At 35.2% G+C, this 20101-nt stretch overlaps 1 protein-coding gene and 1 long non-coding RNA gene across 2 annotated transcripts in view; one reads left to right on the top strand and one right to left on the bottom strand.

Annotated features, from left to right (window-relative positions):
* LOC136996954 (uncharacterized) overlaps window positions 1-20101 on the top strand; it is a 50618-nt gene that overhangs the window by 19767 nt on the left and 10750 nt on the right. The gene's annotated exons all lie outside the window — the stretch shown is intronic.
* The window catches only part of LOC105677982 (uncharacterized), a 61619-nt gene continuing 41891 nt past the window's right edge, over window positions 374-20101 (bottom strand). Inside the window, exons 2-3 of the mRNA XM_012376913.2 lie at window positions 13894-14125; window positions 374-6245 (exon numbers count right to left, since the gene is read on the bottom strand). Of these exons, the coding sequence (XP_012232336.1) occupies window positions 5914-6245; window positions 13894-14125 (564 nt within the window). The 3' untranslated portion in view covers window positions 374-5913. The remainder of the gene's footprint in view (window positions 6246-13893; window positions 14126-20101) is intronic.

Genomic DNA, 20101 nt, shown 5'->3' on the forward strand with positions numbered 1-20101 from the left:
TGCGCCGCTCTTGAAAGCTTTTTCGTATTTCTCTCCTTCTTTCTCGGCTCTCTTGTTCGAGGAGTTCCTTTCTATTTGGTACGCAGAGCAAGTTTCGAAACTTTCCGTTGCATTTTGTTGAACAAGTTACGTGACGTAACATGTTACAGAACGCATTATATTGTTCGCGGTAGCGTTGAAGTTGCTTCCGCCGCATTACAGCATCGTAACATTATGTCAGCGCAGGTGAGACTTTTGTAAATTAATATTGTAAGGAAAAAGAGGATAGCATTCAGAACATTTTTGTGTCACCAGATATACGACAGTGCGTTACTGTTACAGAAGAGCGGACGGAAATGAAAAAAGAGGGGTAGAAAGATATAATAGATAGAGCTGCGTGAAACGTCGACGTAATTTTTTATTGTTTTATATTTATACACATAATAAGCATACGATTACATCGTATTAGGTACTATAAATCGTACATGTATAATTTATACGTATATATATTTATCATATCCAGCATTTTGTACAATAAATAAAGACTCTAGAGCATTTTAAACATAACATCGCGCGATTCCGCGCGACTGGCATCGAATATACAATAATTTAATAACGAGCTTCTCTAATCTTCCTCATTACACTTAAATTATCGCGAGAACGCGAGCTTGCGACAATTATGGGCAGTTTTCACGATCAATATCACGAATATCTCAACTCAAAGTCAAGATATATACAGAATACATCTTCCTTTTGCAATAGATTTTACATATTTTTATTCGATTATGTTTCTCCTTTATATTAGTATATTATAGATTCGTAATTAGTGATGGGCTAACAGAACACCTTGAATTATTTTGGATATGTGACAGAAGTTTTAAACTTTTACTTTCAACATTATTTAAAAAAATTCTTTTTAATGTGAAAATTTTTAATATTTGCAAAAGGGAATAAAATGCCCATCTGCAAGCTTAATACATATATATATATATATATCAATCTTTTAAATATATTAAAAATGAAATAAATAGTTATACGGGTAATATCTATAAAGGAGATTTAAATTAAACTTTAGAATGTTAAAATTTAATTGCGCGAACGAACATGGTTAAGCAATAAATTTCCAACAGGTACAATTGGAGTCGACGAAAGCTTATAAGCATCGGATCGACGTCTCGCCTCGAAATTCGAAACGAGAACGACGTATTGAGAAACGAATCCAGAAGCGAGCGCCGATAATAATCCTCCAATAAATGGTGAGATATTGAAAAAGTAATGGCAACCTAGTGCGATGCGCGGATATGAGAAATACGTAACGGATTGTAACGCAAGTTATGGGATTTCCATGTAATCGTCCGATAAATCCGCCGTATGCTTAAAAAGAAATATCGTGTTTAAGCTTAATTCAGAAGTGAGTGTGATAAAAATTGATGGCATGGCTCTCGTGTGGTTAGCGCCGCGGCCTCGTAAATTCTGCATAACGGTGCAACGTTACGGAAACAACGGTAGCTCGGGCTGCTCTCGAGAGTACGAGGATCGATAAGCTGGTCTCCTTCGGCCGAGCTATTGAGCTATGCCAAGCTTAATTCCGTCCCACGATAGCTTTAATTGTTTACTTGTCCGCACTATGCCACTGCACAGTTGTGCAGCAGTGATAATAATTTATAACAATTAGCGCGGTTTCCATATTAATCATGACAATTTCCTCATTCGTACTTTCTCTTAAATTTATCTATATTAATACACGTAATTATTTTACATTCTTATTTTCGCTACAACGTCGTTAATACAAATGAAGCATAAATATCTGATATTGAAATAAAATTGCAAACTGTTGAGATGAGCATTTCTTATTTTAATTTTTGTTTCTATTAAATTTTGGATTTATCTTTGGCAGTTTTATCAAATAATCTATTAAATTTTAAAAATGTATTTGTGTGATTGTTATTATAATATATATGAAGTTAATTACACTGTTAATCACAATGACTTTGCAATTCAATATAATCGGTCAGTAATTATTACATATATATTTTTACGAGATTTGTATATATATAAATATATATATACATATTTATTCATATTTATATATTTATATATATAATTATTTTAACAACTACATCATTTTATAATAGACTTTTTTTTAGCAATAACTTGATAATTAGCAACAAATTTGCTATAGAGTTATATAGTATAAAAAAAATTAATAAAATAAATATAATTATTGCATTTCAATAAATGCATTTGAAAAGAAAATAATTGTTTTATATTGTTTCAAATGTTTTGTTGAAATTTTGTAATCAGATTAAATTATTACTTTTACTTATTATATAATTCTATAGTTGTTATTATCAATCTATTAAACTAGAAGGAAATGATAAACTCTAAATTAATAATACGTTTTGTTATGCTAAAACGTATTGCTAAAACGTATTGAGAATTGTATAATTCGATTATGTTGATAGCTTATCATTAGCTGGCATTCTTAATTCTAAACGACTGTAGAGAAAACGTTCGAGAACTGCAGATTGAATGTGAAATTATCACGGTACATCGATATCACGCGTTATTTGGTTCAATAGTTTAGACTTTAGCGCATAAACATGACGATTCGCTATTTATCCATCTTCGCAGAGCCAGCTTAATCGCTGACATCTATTGTCATTTTATATTTACTAACCAGAAACATATACGACATGCACTTCTACCTATCGTTTTTCAAGTCATACGAACGAGCGATAACCGATTCGCTCTTAGACATAAATCTTCCATAATATGATTATTTGTATCAGTGAGATCGAAAAGCGCATAAGAAAAATTTTATCTAAGAGTTAGTTGCAATCAGAATCTTTTTCTCTAAAGTATTGGAAATAACGCAAGTCAAATCAATCAAATTTTGCATTCAATGCTGTAGATAATAAAATTCTGTAACCAAGTTAATAAAAATTATATCTACGCGATTTCCGATCATACTGACTCATTTAAATTGAATACACTTAGATGACACTCTTGTTTAAAATTACGAGCAAAGTTCTGAAAAGCATCTGTCTCGAATTATTTAAAAATTTGATATTGTGAATAAAAATACATATACCTTAAAATATCCATCTATTTGGTGCTATTTTATTTAGATGGTAAGTTAAATTAGTACACAAACCAGAAATTCTTTTAATGGAAAAATATGCTTATTGACTTATTGACAATAATCGGGGCAAGAATCTTTTCGGAACTTTAGCCAAAATTACTTATTATAAATACACACGATGTTGTTGGACCGGTCTCAAGCAATTTGTGTAGACGTCGATTCTCGGTAACATGCGCATGGAAATTTTGGAGCGGTACATCATTTCCCCTTAAATATTAGAAAATTTGACAGATGTCTATGCAAAAATTTCGCAATAAGAAAAGTGATTCGTAATGCTTAGGTATTACAATTATTGTTAGTCTTTATCTTAGTTTTTACTTTTAATTTATTCGACAATTATGCAAAAATTGATTGGTCTGATCTGATTAGTAGATCAATTGCTAACGACCTAAGAAAATTGGCAGTTACCTGTTTGCGTAGCCGCTTTAAAATTCCAGACGCGAGCACGAAGATTTCGGTGATTTTGTTACGCGGGGTGACAGAAGAAGACGATACGTCGACGTCGCGACAGCGTCACGACAATCGCGAGCTTTACGTGACTCGAGCTGAGGCGGAATAATACAGGGTGTCTTGAAATGTTTATAAATTTTGAAATACAAGTATACTTTTCCAAATAGTTTTTAGCAAACATTCTTTCGCAAAATGCTGTACTTTCAACTTTGTGATAAAAAATTGAGATAATCTCGTATAAAAGAGAATATTAAAAAATTATAATAGCACTCGAATTTTTATTAATCTAGATACACTAATAGGCAACTTCTCTACCATATATATTATTTCTAATCACATCAACGGCATTGAGTTACTTTTCCACATAATGCACACTTACCGCTATTAACATTAGCCTCTTTCTTCAAAACACCCTGTATGTAAAGCTTCCGGAAGAGGCAAGAGCGAATCTCGGGAAAACTTCTTCTCGCGGAACGGCATTATCACCAGACAGTTCTGCATGAGGTTGCTGCGTCGGTGGAACTCGAAATCGTCGAGAGCATACCTCACTCTCTCTCTTTTGACACAGACACACGAGGGTATAAGCACCCCGCGGTCTCCGCATCTCCATTTCTCTTTCCGTAATCCTCGCTCTTATCGGTGGGGCACGAGCATCGAGATGTTCTCCGTGATAACGCAATTCAAGGGAACTTTTCTGATGGACAAGTATCAAGAAGGAGTGGGCGAGGGAGCTTTAGCGACGCTCGAACATCGTTCAACGTGGTCAAAGGAATGCCGAGGGCTGAGCGTCTCTCGGATATTGGAAAAGTATTTACGGCAAATCCTCAACATGGCATTCGTGCGAGATTTCGATATTCCGTCATTCTTAATCTCTTTCTGTTGCGGATTTCGCGGAGATTTACGCCATTAAAAGGGGTGACCACGTGTTTTTGCAACAGGCGTTAAGTGGGCGGGATGATCTCAACAAGCTGAAAACTTTGCCACCACTCTTTTTCTAACTCGCGATAAAAGTTGTTCGTATAAACTTATATCCGCGACTGTTTCCGTATTATAAAGAGTAATGAGAATACGACGAGTAATGTAATAATGTAAATTAATGCAAAAATTATTTATTTAAATTAGCATAAATATAATTAAGATACACAGCGATAAAAAAAAATTTAATGAAAAAATGCTATTAAAACTACTCTAATTAGCAAACTTGTCGCGAGGAAAACATTAGAACTTATGATATCATGTGAAAAGAAAATTAACCTCACTGTGTACACATATTTTATTCACGGCAGTGAGGAGGAATATTCTTTTACACGGTAAACTTTTTACACTTGTGTTCTTTTTTGCGGCTCTTACAAAGCACTGTTGATTAAAAACTTTACGAAGCGGCAAAGAGCGAGGCTGATGTCTGGGATAAGAGAAATCACCTAATGGGTAATTCATTCTCGGAGCAGGAACAAACGACGAGGACGTCGCTAAAAAATATTCGAGTGGTCGACGATCCGGGATCTGTAAGGGAACGCACAGCGGAAGAAGCTTCCGTAAGAGCCGTAGATGATATCAATGTTCCTCCGCTCGATCTTGCTTCCCTCGCGATCTGATCCTCTTAAGGTCGTTGGTGGCGCCGAATCGCAAATCTTGTCGACGAGATTCGTTCTTTCTGTGCGATTACTTCAGACCGGGAAGTCTGCGAGTCTAAGTCGCAATTCCGCATTTGTAATGTTGATCGAATATCCATAATAAACGACGTTTAAGTTAATTGTAGAAGAAATCTTCGATGTCAATGATAGAGCGTCTGTGTCACGGTTATCATTTTAACTCTTTGGATACGATATTTTCTTTTTCAATTACTTAACATAATTTTGTATATTATTCGATATATGCTGAAGAAACGCTAGAGAGATAAATAAAAGGAAATAATATAATAAGTTATTTAATAATTATATCATATAAATAATAATTTTTCTTTGAAATTTAAAGAATTACTCTCCTTAGTGTATTTTGCTTTGTAATTATTAATTAAAACTTACAATATCAAACAACTCGATTCAAAATTTTTTGAAAGAGAAATTGATTTCGCGATTAAAAAATATTCGAGAATTAAATTATACAGAAAATTATAAGAGAGAGCGATGCGCTGACTTGATCCAATGCGCGAGTATTTTAGTGAAATATAATTAACGTGACATGCATCGAGTGCAGTCGACGGATTTTCGCATTCGGCGATGTTTGAGATTATTTGCGCGCAGCATCCAAAGTGTTAATAATCGTGTTAATTAGTCGAGACGGAGAGACACTCGAGTGGCTGGCGATCGCATTTCGGGATCGATCGTCCATCTAATTCACTACTGCCAGGATCTAAAGAGAAAGCTCGATGAGAGAAGACCGACGAGAGTCGTCCAAGTGATGAGATCAAGCGCGCCCCTTCTAAATCCGGCGCCGCCATTCACGCAAGTCTCCCGGATGCTGCCGATCTGTAGGCCGCGGCGACCCAGCAGATTGTGAACGCCTCGTTTGTCGCTCTTCTGTAGGAAATTGTGCTCGCGCGACAATAGGAGCGAGTAGAGTTGAGAGTCGGGACTCCGGGCGCAGAAAGTCAACACCATGTCCGACGCGACGGCCTTCATTACGTGCACGTTGCCGGCGAACTGCCTGTACTCCCGCTCTGCCAAGGTGCCTGTAAATTAAATCAGCAGCCGGTTAAAAAGCAGCGACGCGCGATACGCAAGGAGAGAGACTTCACTATCGAATTTCCTGCCCCGGCTTTCGCGAGTCAGTTCCATCCGTTGCACAGAGTAGAATCTCTTGTACAAACGGAAACTGTCGCGACTGCAGAAATAAGTGTCTGTCGACGACAATTCCATTTTTGCGAAGTAGTTTCATTTTTGCGAAGAATACTCTTATATGAGATAGAAAGAAAGGTAGAAATGGGACATCTTGTACGTGAGAATTTTTATTTCATACGGAAACAATTTGCGAATCATAGAAAAGAAAAATTGACAAAGTGTAGGTTTCTTGTTTAAAGAGTTCTAGTAATGACACAATTTTCTTCAGTGATATTCGAGAAAAAGTTTTAGAGTCCTACCTGACAGATTTTTAACCAGATTTAACTATGTATTGATGGCGGGAGCGACGAAGGAAACTTTTTGAAGAGGGTATCTAAGATGTTGTCAAACCAGAAGAGCACGACAATAAAGAGCAATCAAGCAAATCGGAAGAGATTGACTTTCCAATTTTGTTTTGTATTTATTAATATGCTAATAAGGAGAAATATTATTTAAAGGTTTTTCTACATACAATTTTAGAAATATTAAAAAATATTTGTTAATGAAGTAAGAGTGGGATTGAAAATCAATATAATACGATTATAAAACAACTTTACAAGTTAAATTTGAATCAAGAACGCTGTAGACGTGACTAAAAAAATAACAGGAGAACTTGTTGACATCGCCGACAAGATTTTCTGCTGTTTTTCAGTCACGCGTCTACATCCAACGTTCCTGACTCGAATATGTTCTCTATAGAATCATTTTTAACCAAATATTTTAAAAATTTCTTTAAGCTCTTAATTATCGATCGATAATTTTCGATAATTTTATCAAGAAACTCGACATATATAATGTATTATATAATGAATTTTTTTAAAGATTGAATTAATCTTCTTATTATATAATATTTGAGAAGCAATCAAGTATTTCAAATAATAAGTAAGAAAGTTGCAACAAAAGTTGATGAGAGGGCACGAAATTAAAAAGAAACCAAAGTGTTTTCTCTGGAAATTCCCACGGCGAGTAACAAATAGTGTACAATACCATTGTATTTAGTATCATTTATCACTGGGCCTGGCACTTTTATCTGAACGCATTTAATGGACTAAGTCGCGGCTTTGACAAATGTAAGCTTCTCAACCACTTCACCAGGAATTCCGAGATATAAACTCCAAGCTGTGCAATGTTTAATCTACGGAAATATTTAATCTGAGGGAAATAAATTGACTACCGATTGGTATTTTATCTAAACCTCGGCAGTATTTTTGATCCAAATATTATTATTTACTTTTTAAAAAATGTAAAATTTGATTCCATCTCTATTTTTTTTTCTCTTTTACGATTCGCATAAATGTTTCTACATCAAAAGCTTCAACTTACGTGTTTTTCATCGAAACAAATTAATTAAGTCATATTACTTTTTCCAAAGAAGGTACTTAAATAATTGAAATTGCAATGATTTTGATTCCACTTGCTAGCGTAATTTAGATGAATTCGACGATTATCTGTGACGATCTGTGGAATATACGAGTGTACGAGCATCGTGGAAATATGCAATATTACGTCTCATTACATCGTTGAGAATGTACTTAACGTTATGAAGGGAAATATACGGAGACGAGACGGCAAGCACGTGTACAATCTATATGCGCAATGTGCTGCGACCATAAGCATGCATATGCATTCCATGTTCGCGGGACCATCGCGATGTAGGAAAGGTATTTCACCAAGGATAGCACTTTAATACCTGGCATTTAGAAGCATCCGCGTTTCCGAAGGGAAGCGTAATCGACTTATATACAGGAGGGAGAATCTACTTCTACCGGATCAACCGTTAATCTTTGATAAATCTTTGATAACTGTGGAGTCGAGACTTTTCCTCCGCGGAAATGTTGGAAGAGAGGGAGAGAGAGAGAGAGAGAGAGAGAGAAAGAGAGAAAAAGAGAGTATGTCATGACTTTTCCATTTTCGATATTAAATATTTTCAGGGATAATAATCAAATTAAAATCGTGTTAAAGTAACTTATATCGTTACCGTTACTCTTAAATTGTAAAATCCTCTTTGCAAACTTCTTTTTAAAAAGTTTTCGGACTCAAAAGACTTTAAAATTTATACTCTCCTGCTCCTTGAATATGTAGAGAGAGAGAGAGAGAGAGAGAGAGAGAGAGAGAGAGAGAGAGAGAAAATATTTTACGTTTGTCTTTTATAATCGTAATAGAATCTAAAGTAATACTAGATGACAACATTTCATGTAGACATATGACATATCGATCATTGTCGTGAAGCGACACTGACGATTCATTGAAATGGCAGTTCACTGAAACGGTTGCGAATGACATTTACTGCGACTGAATTGTTCCGGCTATTAAGCAAAGCGACATAGAATCGCGGACAATAAAATCGACAGCGCGTCACAATATCCGTAATTACACGTCGCGGGTAATTAGATATTCGTCTTTTCACGATGCGCCCTTCCCGCAGTCGTGAATTAAAACGATATGCTAATTATATACGCACTTAATTACTCATACTGCAAGTACGCGCTGACAACATAATTACTTCAGTCGATACATCGTCCTGATTAGTATTCAAATTCATTCTCATAGCGTGATACTGTCATTACATTTTGCCAACTACTGGCTATGTTGTTGCTCCAAATTGTGTGACGTGCACGATGAACCGCGACGTACTTCTCCCTACGCGCATGTAAACAATTATATATTAATAGTTAAACAACATACCTTATCCATGACTAAACAATCATGAATTAACAAGCAAACTAATTAACCATTTAGCCTAATAATTAAGTTCTATGTTTGTTTTAGCATCGTTATGTATATTGCAGATGTTTGGTTCAATAACTATTCAAAAAAAAAAAAAATAAATAAATAACTTTAAAAATTTGTGAAGCATTTTTTTATAAAATTTTATATCATTTTTCGTTCTGCATTATAAAATATTTTTTGCATACGTATTCGATGACTTCTTCAATTGACTTCTCCGACAGAAATAACGTTGTTTCTTTATGAGTGCGAAAACTAGGTCAGATGGAAAACGCTAAGAGGTCTTTATCTCTTCTGGGTAGTTGGTCCGATAGTATTTGCGATCTTAAATAGGCAGACTCTTACATTGATATATTAGTGTTCTCTTTATCGTCTCGTCAAGCGTCGTCTGTTAGCCGCGAAGTACGTTGTGCGAAAATTACGAATCCCATCGCGAAAAACTGCCCGAAATCTTCCTTTTTAGTGCCTAAAGTACGGCAGCTGCAGCTCTGATGAGATTCCTGGCCGAAGTCAAGAGAAGTTAAATTTGGCGAGAGGAAGATGTCGGAAGAAAGTTTTCATTCCGCCGTCTATAAAACGGCAAAAACATTCTCGTGGCGAATCCTCGCGGAGTCCCTAGCGCTTCCGGTTCAAGAAGCGGCTAATGCACGAAATTGATTTAACTTTCCGTAATAAAGTCGCTTATGTTGTGCCAGCGAAAAAAATGAATGTTGATAGCGTTTATCTTCGTTAATACGGAACGAGATGAACGAGATGAACGAGATGAACGAGATGAACGAGAGACGCACACACACATATTTTTTTTAGCATAATTAAACGCATCTAATATAATTTTAATCAGTAGATTATTGGAAACATGTGTAAGTTTGAAGCTTTAAAATCAAGCTTTGAATTCAAATTGTACATACTGAATAATTAAAAGTTAATTATTTATTAATTATGTATTTCATATTTAATTTTTATTATATTTTATTCTTTATTTGCCTTCAAATTAAATTAAATTTATAATAAATTTGATTATTCGTGTATGTATTTTATTTTTATATTTTTATGCAAAAATCTGCATGAGATGGAAATATGTGTAACGAACCATCTATTGAGATAATAATTATTAATTGCATATATATTATCTGTTGAATTCATAAATTATATTTTTTATCATATCTGGGTTTAGTTTTTTCTTTGGTGTAGAAAGATATTTCTCAGGAATTCTATTATGATGGAATTTTTCTGATGCTTCGATATTGAAATACTGGGTCAAAATTGGTTCTAACGAGAACTCCGTGATGCAAAATGTCAAAATTAAAAAATGTTTTGTAATAAATTAATAGAAATGCATTGGTACTGAGAAAGAATTAAAATGAAAAAAAAAAAACGGATTCTAAATTAGTGAAGGAAGAATTTCTTAATGTTTGAAACTTCTTCTTTCACTAACTAATTCAATCATTTTAATTACTTTATTTACTGCGATAATAATAATAATGTTGAATTAATATCAAACTGATGTAAATTAGAGAAAAGCAATTTTAATAATCAAGTTTCGCAGCACTTTCGCGATTACATGTTAGTTATGAACAATGCGCGTCCTTCCAGCTTTGAGCTTGTATTGAATAATATAATAGAAAACTTATTGAAACTTCTCGCTTTAGAGATACGTGTGTGTCGCTCATTTTCAGTTGCCTTGAATAAAGATCCATTTGCAAGGGGATTAATATGAGGAACTTCCAAGTTGTCGTTTCCCGATGCAGTCGCAAAGTTCTAGCGACTCGGCAAACAACGTCCATACATCAATCGTGCATACTCTTGCAGATTCACGACGCCGGGCCATATTATCTCGGAAGGTAGGATCGTTTTCGGTTTTCGGATTAGTATGCTCCGGTAGACAGACTGAAACGAACTCCCGGAAATCTCAATCCGCATTACGTTTTCGTCTGCTCGCGTGCGCGCACGCCATTATGCCGGATTTCGTATTTGCTGTTAGCTGATAGCGAAGAATAGCGAGAACAAGTCTTGGAAATCCGTGGATGCTCGCGCCGAGGGGGGAAAATGATAGGAGAACTTGCAGAGTCGGCCGGAAAGAAATTAAAAAGAGCAGAGGGCCGTGCGACTTTTGAAAAATTATTTTCCGCGTCGTCGAGCGCGTTCTCCCCGGAAGCTTCTCGCAACGAATTTTCCGCGTTCCCCGTCATTTTCCGACAACCGGCATTCGTAATTGGATGCCTCGACTTTACTGGCTTACGACGGCTGAATCCCCGGGCTCGACTGACGGTTAACCGATAATCACGCGGACGACTCGACGAATTCATTAAGATCGTTATCCGGCGCGTCTTAGAATTTTAATTACCGTCGGCAAATCGTGTTTTGGCGAATTACATTGATCTACAATGTTTACATGTTTTTGGTATATTTTATTCGATATTTTGAAATTACGTATAATTCACAGTTTGTTTAAATAACAAACATACTGTATAAATATACTGGGAAATATTCAAGATGATAGTATAATATGCTTCACGAAATAATTACTTTCAAACCTTTTTGACTTAATAATATTTTTCGTTTTGCTCATAGATCAACGTACTGCTCATTCTCACTTAACAAACTTTTTAATCTGCACTTTTAATCTGCTGGGCACGTAAACATAGTAAAGAGGTCAGAGTTTAACAAAGTATCCAGCGAGCCAAACAATTTTGTTGAATCAATTTAATCTTCGCACATTTTTCCTTTTAGAGATTTTTATTTTTATCAATATTACCAGTTAAATCGAATATTAGATAGGTATTTATATTATAAAAAATATTTTCTATCTATATACGTATTTCAGTAAATGTTATATAAAATGATGTTAAATTTAATTTATTAAAAAAAATCATTTTGTTGTTTTAAGAATTACGCGCATCTATTATTATTATTATATTTTATTGTCATTCTATTTTAAGTATAATTTTTTTTACATGGAAATAAAAACCATTGATTATCCGTTCAGCAAATTATCATTATCTTTCAATAAGGAAGAACAGAATGGATCAAAGAACCGATGGATGAAAGGAAATATATCTCGTCTACAGACCATGTATATGGTTTTTTTTCCTTCCTTTTAGTCTTTCTTTTGCGGAGACAATATATTGCCTCGATCTCACGATCAATCTTCCTCCTTCGCTTGCTAGCCTGTACGTTTATAGTCTTCTCTCGAGGCTCGCGATACGAATTTCGCTGAGAAATAAATTCCGATTGATTGTTTCGCGATAGAAATTCTCCATTCGCTACAAATGTTTGTCTTTGTTTGGCGATCGATTCAGAACGCATATCAACTGTTCTAAGAGTCGCCGACCTAATGGCACGTCTCTAATGTCGATGCAACTTCGAACGTGATCAACTCGGTCGAATCGTTAATCCAATTTACTCTACGAGGAGTTCCTCGAAAGTTTCGGCTAGTGCGGCGTGATCGGTTACTTGGACCGGCTTATGATAATCAGTCTCGAAAGAACTTTGAACTCGACGTCGAAGTTCGCACAGTACATATATTTGTTCCTTCCTTATGAAAGCAGACTTTTGTAAGTAAAGCAAACATCTTGTTTACAATTTTATTTATCAGTGAAGAAATAGTCTAAAAAAACTTTAGTTATTTTGTGTTTCAATTTTTTCGATAAAACTTTTATTATACAAAGACTTATTTTTACTTTATATTTAAAGAAAATGTTATATAATAATTTTATTTAATTGTCGTATTTTTGTTTTAAAGAACGAATACAAAATTTTCTTTTTATTTATTACGAGAATATTCTCGAATTCACTTTCTGGCTGAATATAGTTCTTTGAATATAGACGATGGATCGATAAAATCCAGAGCACGCATCTAGTCAAGAAAGAAAGAAAATAATACTGCGATGCGCAACAGCATAACACTTTTTCGTTGCGATATGAAACAAATTGAAAAATTCTTTCGTAGTAAAAGTCGAGTTTTTCTATCGTACACGAAAAAACAGCAAACAGCTATTCGAAGCTTCGCGAATCGCATGTTAAAATAGTTGCATACATTTAGCAAGCAGTGTTTGTCATTCTTCCTGCAATTTTAAAAAGATCTTCACAGAGTTCTATTTTTTCGTTTTTTAAAGAGATGTTTGTGAGAATATCGATTGCGAGGAATACCGCTCAAGGTAGTTAAAAATTAAATATCCTGATATCGCGAAAAAACTTTCAACTCGGCTAACTACGTATAGAAAATCAATCGCGATGGGCGTAACTAGTCTTATAATTGGAACGGTCGAGATACTTTGGAAGTAAATAAAAAAGAACAGTATGCCGAGAGATTAGATTAAGATATAAAGCGACAAAGTTCATCCTCTCCCTTCAATTGATATGTCCAATCATTATTTTCATTTTGAGCCATTGTTCTTATTTCTTGAGAATTGAGCCATTGTTCTCATTGTGAAAAATTTGTTTTCACAGCGATCTCCCGGATCGCCGCATAGATCTTTAATGCATTAATTTACACAATGATGCTAATTAATACATCTGGCTTCGATATTAACTTACATATTCTAATTGAATAGCCATTATATACTTGTTAATTAAACTGCAGCATTGCATTGTTCAAATGTGTTCAATTAAGTGCTATTTGTTCCTTTACAAAAACTGCAGAATATGCTTTCGCATTTTATTGTTATTAATATGTTTGTTTCTCATGATTGAAGAATCAATGGAACGGCGAAGAAATAATGGGCGAATTGATGTATAAATCTGACTGCCATGTAAAAACTAACGAAACTTTACCATTTTGTAGACCTATGCTTTGCCAATAGCCCTTTCTTCTGGATATATCCGGTATCCGGAAGGTGTATTCCAGATTCCCAGCCCCTTCGGTCCACAATAGCTTCAAGGAGGCTTGATCTAATAACGATCTCAAATTCACGATCGGACATGTATCAACGACGTACGAATTGCTTATTAACTTCGGAGCGCTTCTGTGTTCCAGTATTTCCACGACGTACCACTTGCCCATTATCTGTAACAGAACATAAGAATAATGTGAAAGATTATTATCGTGCAATACGCTTGGCGCAAGTAAAAAGAAAGTTATTATTTTGAATAAGAAACACGGCTAAATTTACGGGCAAGAAAAAAATCGACTCTAAACTGATCGAAAAGCTTGCTTGAAAGAAGGGAGCGCGGAACACTCATTGTCAGTATGTGTATGAGAGAGAGTTGAGGTAATCCAGCAACTTTGGCGGAGGTAGGTATGGATAATTCCGTGAGGAGCTTAAAGCAAATTACGGGCGATTTATTGGCCGAGCGGCCGTTTAGTGATTAAGCTCGTGGAAATAATATCGGACGGGCTGAATAACCGTTGAATCTCGCCCCGGCATAATGCGTGCGAGGGTTTTTCACTTTTTTTCCTTTTCTGAGATCAATCGAGAGAGAAACCGATTTTATACCTTCGTGAAATCTTTTTAATCGGATTGCACCGCAAAGATTATCCAGTATAATCTTTCTCCTATTTATCTTTTATCATCCGAAGTGTCGATTGATTTCGCAACTCGTTAGTTTTTTAACAATATAATAACAGCGGAGATTTTATATTCATAGAATATTAGCTTTAAGAATCACGAAGGTAATAAGGAGTTTGTCAATTTTGCACATTGCAGTAATACGTTTTCGAAAACTCGGTCAAAGATATAAATAGCTAAAGAATTAATTTTAAAAGATAGCTTCAACAACTATCGTGGAGATCAAAGATTTTTGTCGGTCTCAGTTGCAGCAGCGTCGAAAAGCGCAGACCACAAAATCGGTCCTACGATATTGCGTTAAGAAGCTAAAAGTTAATTTTGACGATCTTTCCAGGCAAAGTCGGGCAGCAGCGCGGTTATTTATAAAGAAACTCAATCCACAGAGAGCAAATTTTGCTTGGTATGCAATAAGTATGGCTTATACTTTTACGCTATATCGTGGTAAAACTCGCTTTAACTCCATTCTAATCTATATGCAAAGTTTCATATTATACCGAAGCATAATTGTTTATTCAGTCCGCGTGTACATTTAACATGGCATACGACGCTAATATATCCATTGAAAGCGCTTAGTTTCGAAGTTGATGTTCCGCAGTGATGCAGATTATCAACTTGTTGAGCTCAGATAGTACGATACTCGGTTTTACCCGCGGGGAATGCTAAGGAGAGTTTGTTGAACAATGACCACAATAATCCTGCCAAGGCCCGAGATCCGTATAAAGGATCCTCGCCTCGCTTTTATGCTATCAATGAATTTCCAGTCTCGTACGGACGTGCCTCTGTTACGTCGGGAATATTCATAGAAGATATAATACGGTCAAGTGCCATTCTTATTAGTCCTCTCGTGTATTCTCTCTCCTAAAATTCCGTAAATTGCTTGCTTTCAATCGATAATTATTCAAAAATTGCGGATTACCTTGACATGTTCGGAATTCAGCCGAGGAATCTTGAATAAAAGAAATATCCGGTGAATCTGGAACGTATTCTATATATAAATAAACCGGGCAAAATGGAAAGAAGCAGCATGCACTTTTTATCTCTCGTTTTTTATCGAGTCAATATGCACGTGTTCACATGTATTTATATGTGTATGTAAAGGCACGTATGTGCATGAATATCCTGTCCTTATTGTACCGGAAAAGCGCCGTAAATCATTGTCGTTGAGGTGTACGTGATACTGGGTCACGGCGTGGCCAGGGGATTAAAATTAACGAGATAATAAATATGGCCTTTGTCGAATTGGGCCGCAAAAAAATCCAATTGCCATTTTGAGGGAATCGAATTGTATGAACAATTGCGCTCGCGGTTATTTGCTGAAAATTGCGCTCTTCTTGCAACAAACGCGCTGTGATTCTATGCAAATAACATTAATTGGAGAAAATTAAAGGTTATATAAAATAATGCAAAATTAAATACACATTTCAGAATTGTGATAGAAGAACGCCGATCAATATAAAAATAAAAAATAAAAGTTTATTAATTTTATATTTTCTACAACAATCTCGATTATTGAGTTTTTAAGCGTACACATGCTTTTTAATACTTTTATATAAAAATACGACAAGAAAAACTAGGCAATTTTAAAGATAATTTTATCTTTTCAAAAAAGTTTCCACGTTCAAAAATCCGCTGTTGTGCCCTAAACAATAATCTGCGCTAATAAGTCTTGTGGCGAGAAACTTCGATGTGCGGCCAATAATGAATTTTATCAAGTTGTTTTATTATCTAATTTTATAAATAAGACATGGAACGTCGATACCTGTACATTGAAATTAAGGAAAGTTTAATCAGTATCCAAAAGAGAATAAGATTACATAAAGCGCTCGGGACAGATAACCCGCATCATTATCGTGCTGGTCTTGTAATTTATATCGCTAACAATAACTGGATAAACGCAAGCCTCGAGTTACCTTCACTCAAGTTGCGAAAGTAGTTAGAAAAGTTTAATTGATGCCCAGCAGCAGCTACCATTATTCCGTGCAACACGATTACGTTACACGTTCCCTTGAACATTTCCGATTTCTAAATTAATCGAAATCTCAACCACCTTGCATTTTGTTGCATGCTGCGAAGTGTTAGACGTTCTGTATTATACTTATTGTTTAACATTTTATTAAAGCAAAATCGCATAAATTGCATGAGAATGTGTAGGTCAAAAGTTAGAAAAGTTTTATCAGAATAATTAACAAAATTATATTTTTTTAAATTGATTAATTTATATGAACTTACTTTACGATAAATTTTTTCTTGGTATGCTTTCTTTATTATTTACAATTGTATTCATTTTTTTTTTTTTTTTACTAAATATCTGGTCCCCTATTTCCGTACAAATTTTCCGTTTAATATTGCGCTCAAAAAATTCAATCCGTCTAGCAACGAAAAATCGTATTATTTATAGGATGAACTGATATATTCACTGTGGCATTTCCGGTCTATGCAAAATGTAATAAATGTATTTTTTTGCGAATTGAAAGCATCGTCGATATGAAATAGTATAACAATCGGAGGGCTTTAAAAGCACGGTGTTCCGAATAACCTTATATCCCTTTACTAGATTTAACGTTCATTTATTTTAACCAGCAGTTTTTCACGTGGGAAGATTTGCCGCATAAAATTGGATAAAAACCGCCGCTGGACCACAACGATTTTAAGCCCGACGCATTGCCAAACTAAATCCGCGTTATTTGTGCAAAAGTGCAATTGAAGACATACTCGCAAAAGTAGCCTTATTTTCATTATCTATTTTTTTTTTTTTAATAAAAGCAAAACTGCATTTATATTTTCTAAATAAAAAATAGTATATAATTAATGTACGTTCTGATTAATGTCCGATAACATTTGACTTATTTTTATCTTTTCACTTTTAAGACAATTAAATTAATGATTATTTTTGCAACAGAAGCAATCTCGCATCTTAATCAAGTTCTTGCATATCGCAATCCTTTAAGATTAATGATTTATATGGTGGCAAGTGAAACGTTCTGTGCAACAATTTTTACTGTTTAAGAAATTAGCGATTAACTCGGTGAACTTTGCGTAAATTCAGTTATAATTACAAGCCGAATAATATATATGCATTTCGTCTGGACGCAACGACGCTGGGCAGAATTGCTGGGAAATAAACCGGCGCGTCGCGCGAGGATAAATTTTCGTTTATTAGACACTACCGGACATCCAGCGCGAGCCCCCAGTCGTGACTTATGCATTCGCTATCGTAACGAGAACGTCAGCATTTTCACGGGAATATTGCAGTAATTAGTGAGGTAAATTACCGCGCGCGTATGCTGTCTAATAGCAGGTAATTTCCGAAATAAAAAACGAAGTAGTGCGAGAAGTACGTTTTTTTTCAAGTTACACCTCGTTCTGCTGCCTCATCGATCACGCAGAAAGAGCAGCTATTCAAATATATTCCGCTGCCCAAACTCCGCTCGCTATTCGTGCATCCTCTCGCTTCGGGAGATACCTCGCAGCGATATATACTTTACTCGCATATACGCATTTCTCATGTGTGAGCGGTAAGAATAGTTCAAGAATATTCACTTTATGCCATTTCAAGCACTTTATCGAAAACACTTTTCCTTTCGTCATAATATACATTTTGCAAATTGTGGAGCGCGACTCGAGATTCTCGCGGCCATAATTTTTAGGACGGCACTGAAAAGGTAGAGCAGACTGGAGGATTCATCGGTTCCCGGTAGTTTCGGGGCTGCCATCCGACAGCTGGCAATTTTTCCTGGAGGCGTGCATTTGCATCTTTACGACTTTCGACAGTGCCCACCGTCGTTCGCGTCGCGACGCCACTCCGACACCGAGAGATGAGCGGCAAAAATTGCACCGAGTAGAGTTGTGTACGATCACAGTTTGGAGAGAGGAAGGGAAAAAGAACGCGGAAAGTCCCTCGTCGAGCCCAAGCGGCACATTGTTGTATTTATACGTTTATTAAATTCCAAGCCGGAAGCTGAATTTTCCAAGCTGAATTTTCTTACAACGCGACATTCGCAATATGAAATTCTACTTTTCACAAGTTATAGTGGAACCTGACCACTGATAAAAAACCAAGAAAAAATTTACTATCAATAATAAATAATATAATGACAAATATATTTTTATATATTTTCTTCCGTACGAATATAGAGAAAATTAAACATTCAATATTTTCCATCAAATTTTTGCACGTGATAAATACTTTTAATACTATTTTTCTTTATTTTGCCTTTAACATTATTTTTCTTTCAAGTTATAAAATTGTAATTGGAAATTTTAGAGTGACTCGTACAGCGTCAAAGCAGTGGACGGTCTCAATATTAAAAACCATAATAAATACGCAACAACGTCATACAACATAGAAAGTAAATCGCCTGTGCAGCCGCTACAGGAGTGTCGGTTTTTAAAATAAATTGTCACGTTGCAGTACCTGTACAAAAGGAATTTAATTAAAACGCGGGAATTTGCTTCCCATCGATTCGACATCGCGTTCGAACTCACATTGACTCGTTATCAGTAGTGTTGTATACACTGTGATCGAAATCTATCGAGTCAAGTTTCAAGCCAATAAAAAAACTGATAAATACTTAGTTCTTGAGTTCTAAATGATTAAAAATTAAAGACTTTTAGGAAGCCAATTTTTCGTGCTTTCCACAAAATAAAAATTTGTTAAATATATAAAAAAGAACAATATTAAAATAATACTTAAAAATTTTAATTTTAACATTCCACGTTATCTTAGATCAAATAGAATTTTTGTATAATAGATTAACTTTACATTTTACTATATTTTTATACTCTCTCTAAAATAAAAATTGTTGTATTTATTTTATTATATTAATTTATTATATTTAGGTATTGTTCTTCAGTTTACCGTGTCTTCCTTTAGTACGCCGAAAATAAATCGAGCCGCGAATGTTTCTTGTGTACTGGGCAAAACCTGAGAAGGGTGCAAGAATACGGGCAGCTTAAGAACGTCGAGAGAGAGGAGTCTCAGGGTTCATAGGGCAAACTCTTCTGTCTGTAGGACGCTGTGGCGCGGCGAGCTTAAAAATGAAAAAAGGTAAAAGACCGTCAAGATACTATAAGCCGCTTATATATCTTTTTGCCGGCGCCGTTTTTATATTTAAATCGATACTCCAATGGCGCAGGTGACAGTTAGTCCTTTTTCACCCTGGCTCGAAGGTCGATCATGAGTTGTTGATGGCCTTCTAGAACCTGCCACTTATCTCCTTGAATTTATTAAGCTTTATAAATTTCTCTTTTCTTACTGTAGTTGCTTGCAATTTATTATTGGATTAATCAGTTTTAATTGCTTCTTATTGGGCTTTGAGAAAGAATGCTGTAATTTATTTCATAGACATTGTATTACAAATTGTGACAAAGTAGTAAGATTTTCTTATAAACTTATGCTTGCCACATTATGAATTTCCTGCACATTTAACGCACTTAATTATTTGCTAACGGCTTCCAAGCGCGTAAAATTGACA

Source organism: Linepithema humile, chromosome 1 (genome assembly GCF_040581485.1).
Source record: "Linepithema humile isolate Giens D197 chromosome 1, Lhum_UNIL_v1.0, whole genome shotgun sequence".
Taxonomy (NCBI): Eukaryota; Metazoa; Arthropoda; class Insecta; order Hymenoptera; family Formicidae; genus Linepithema; species Linepithema humile.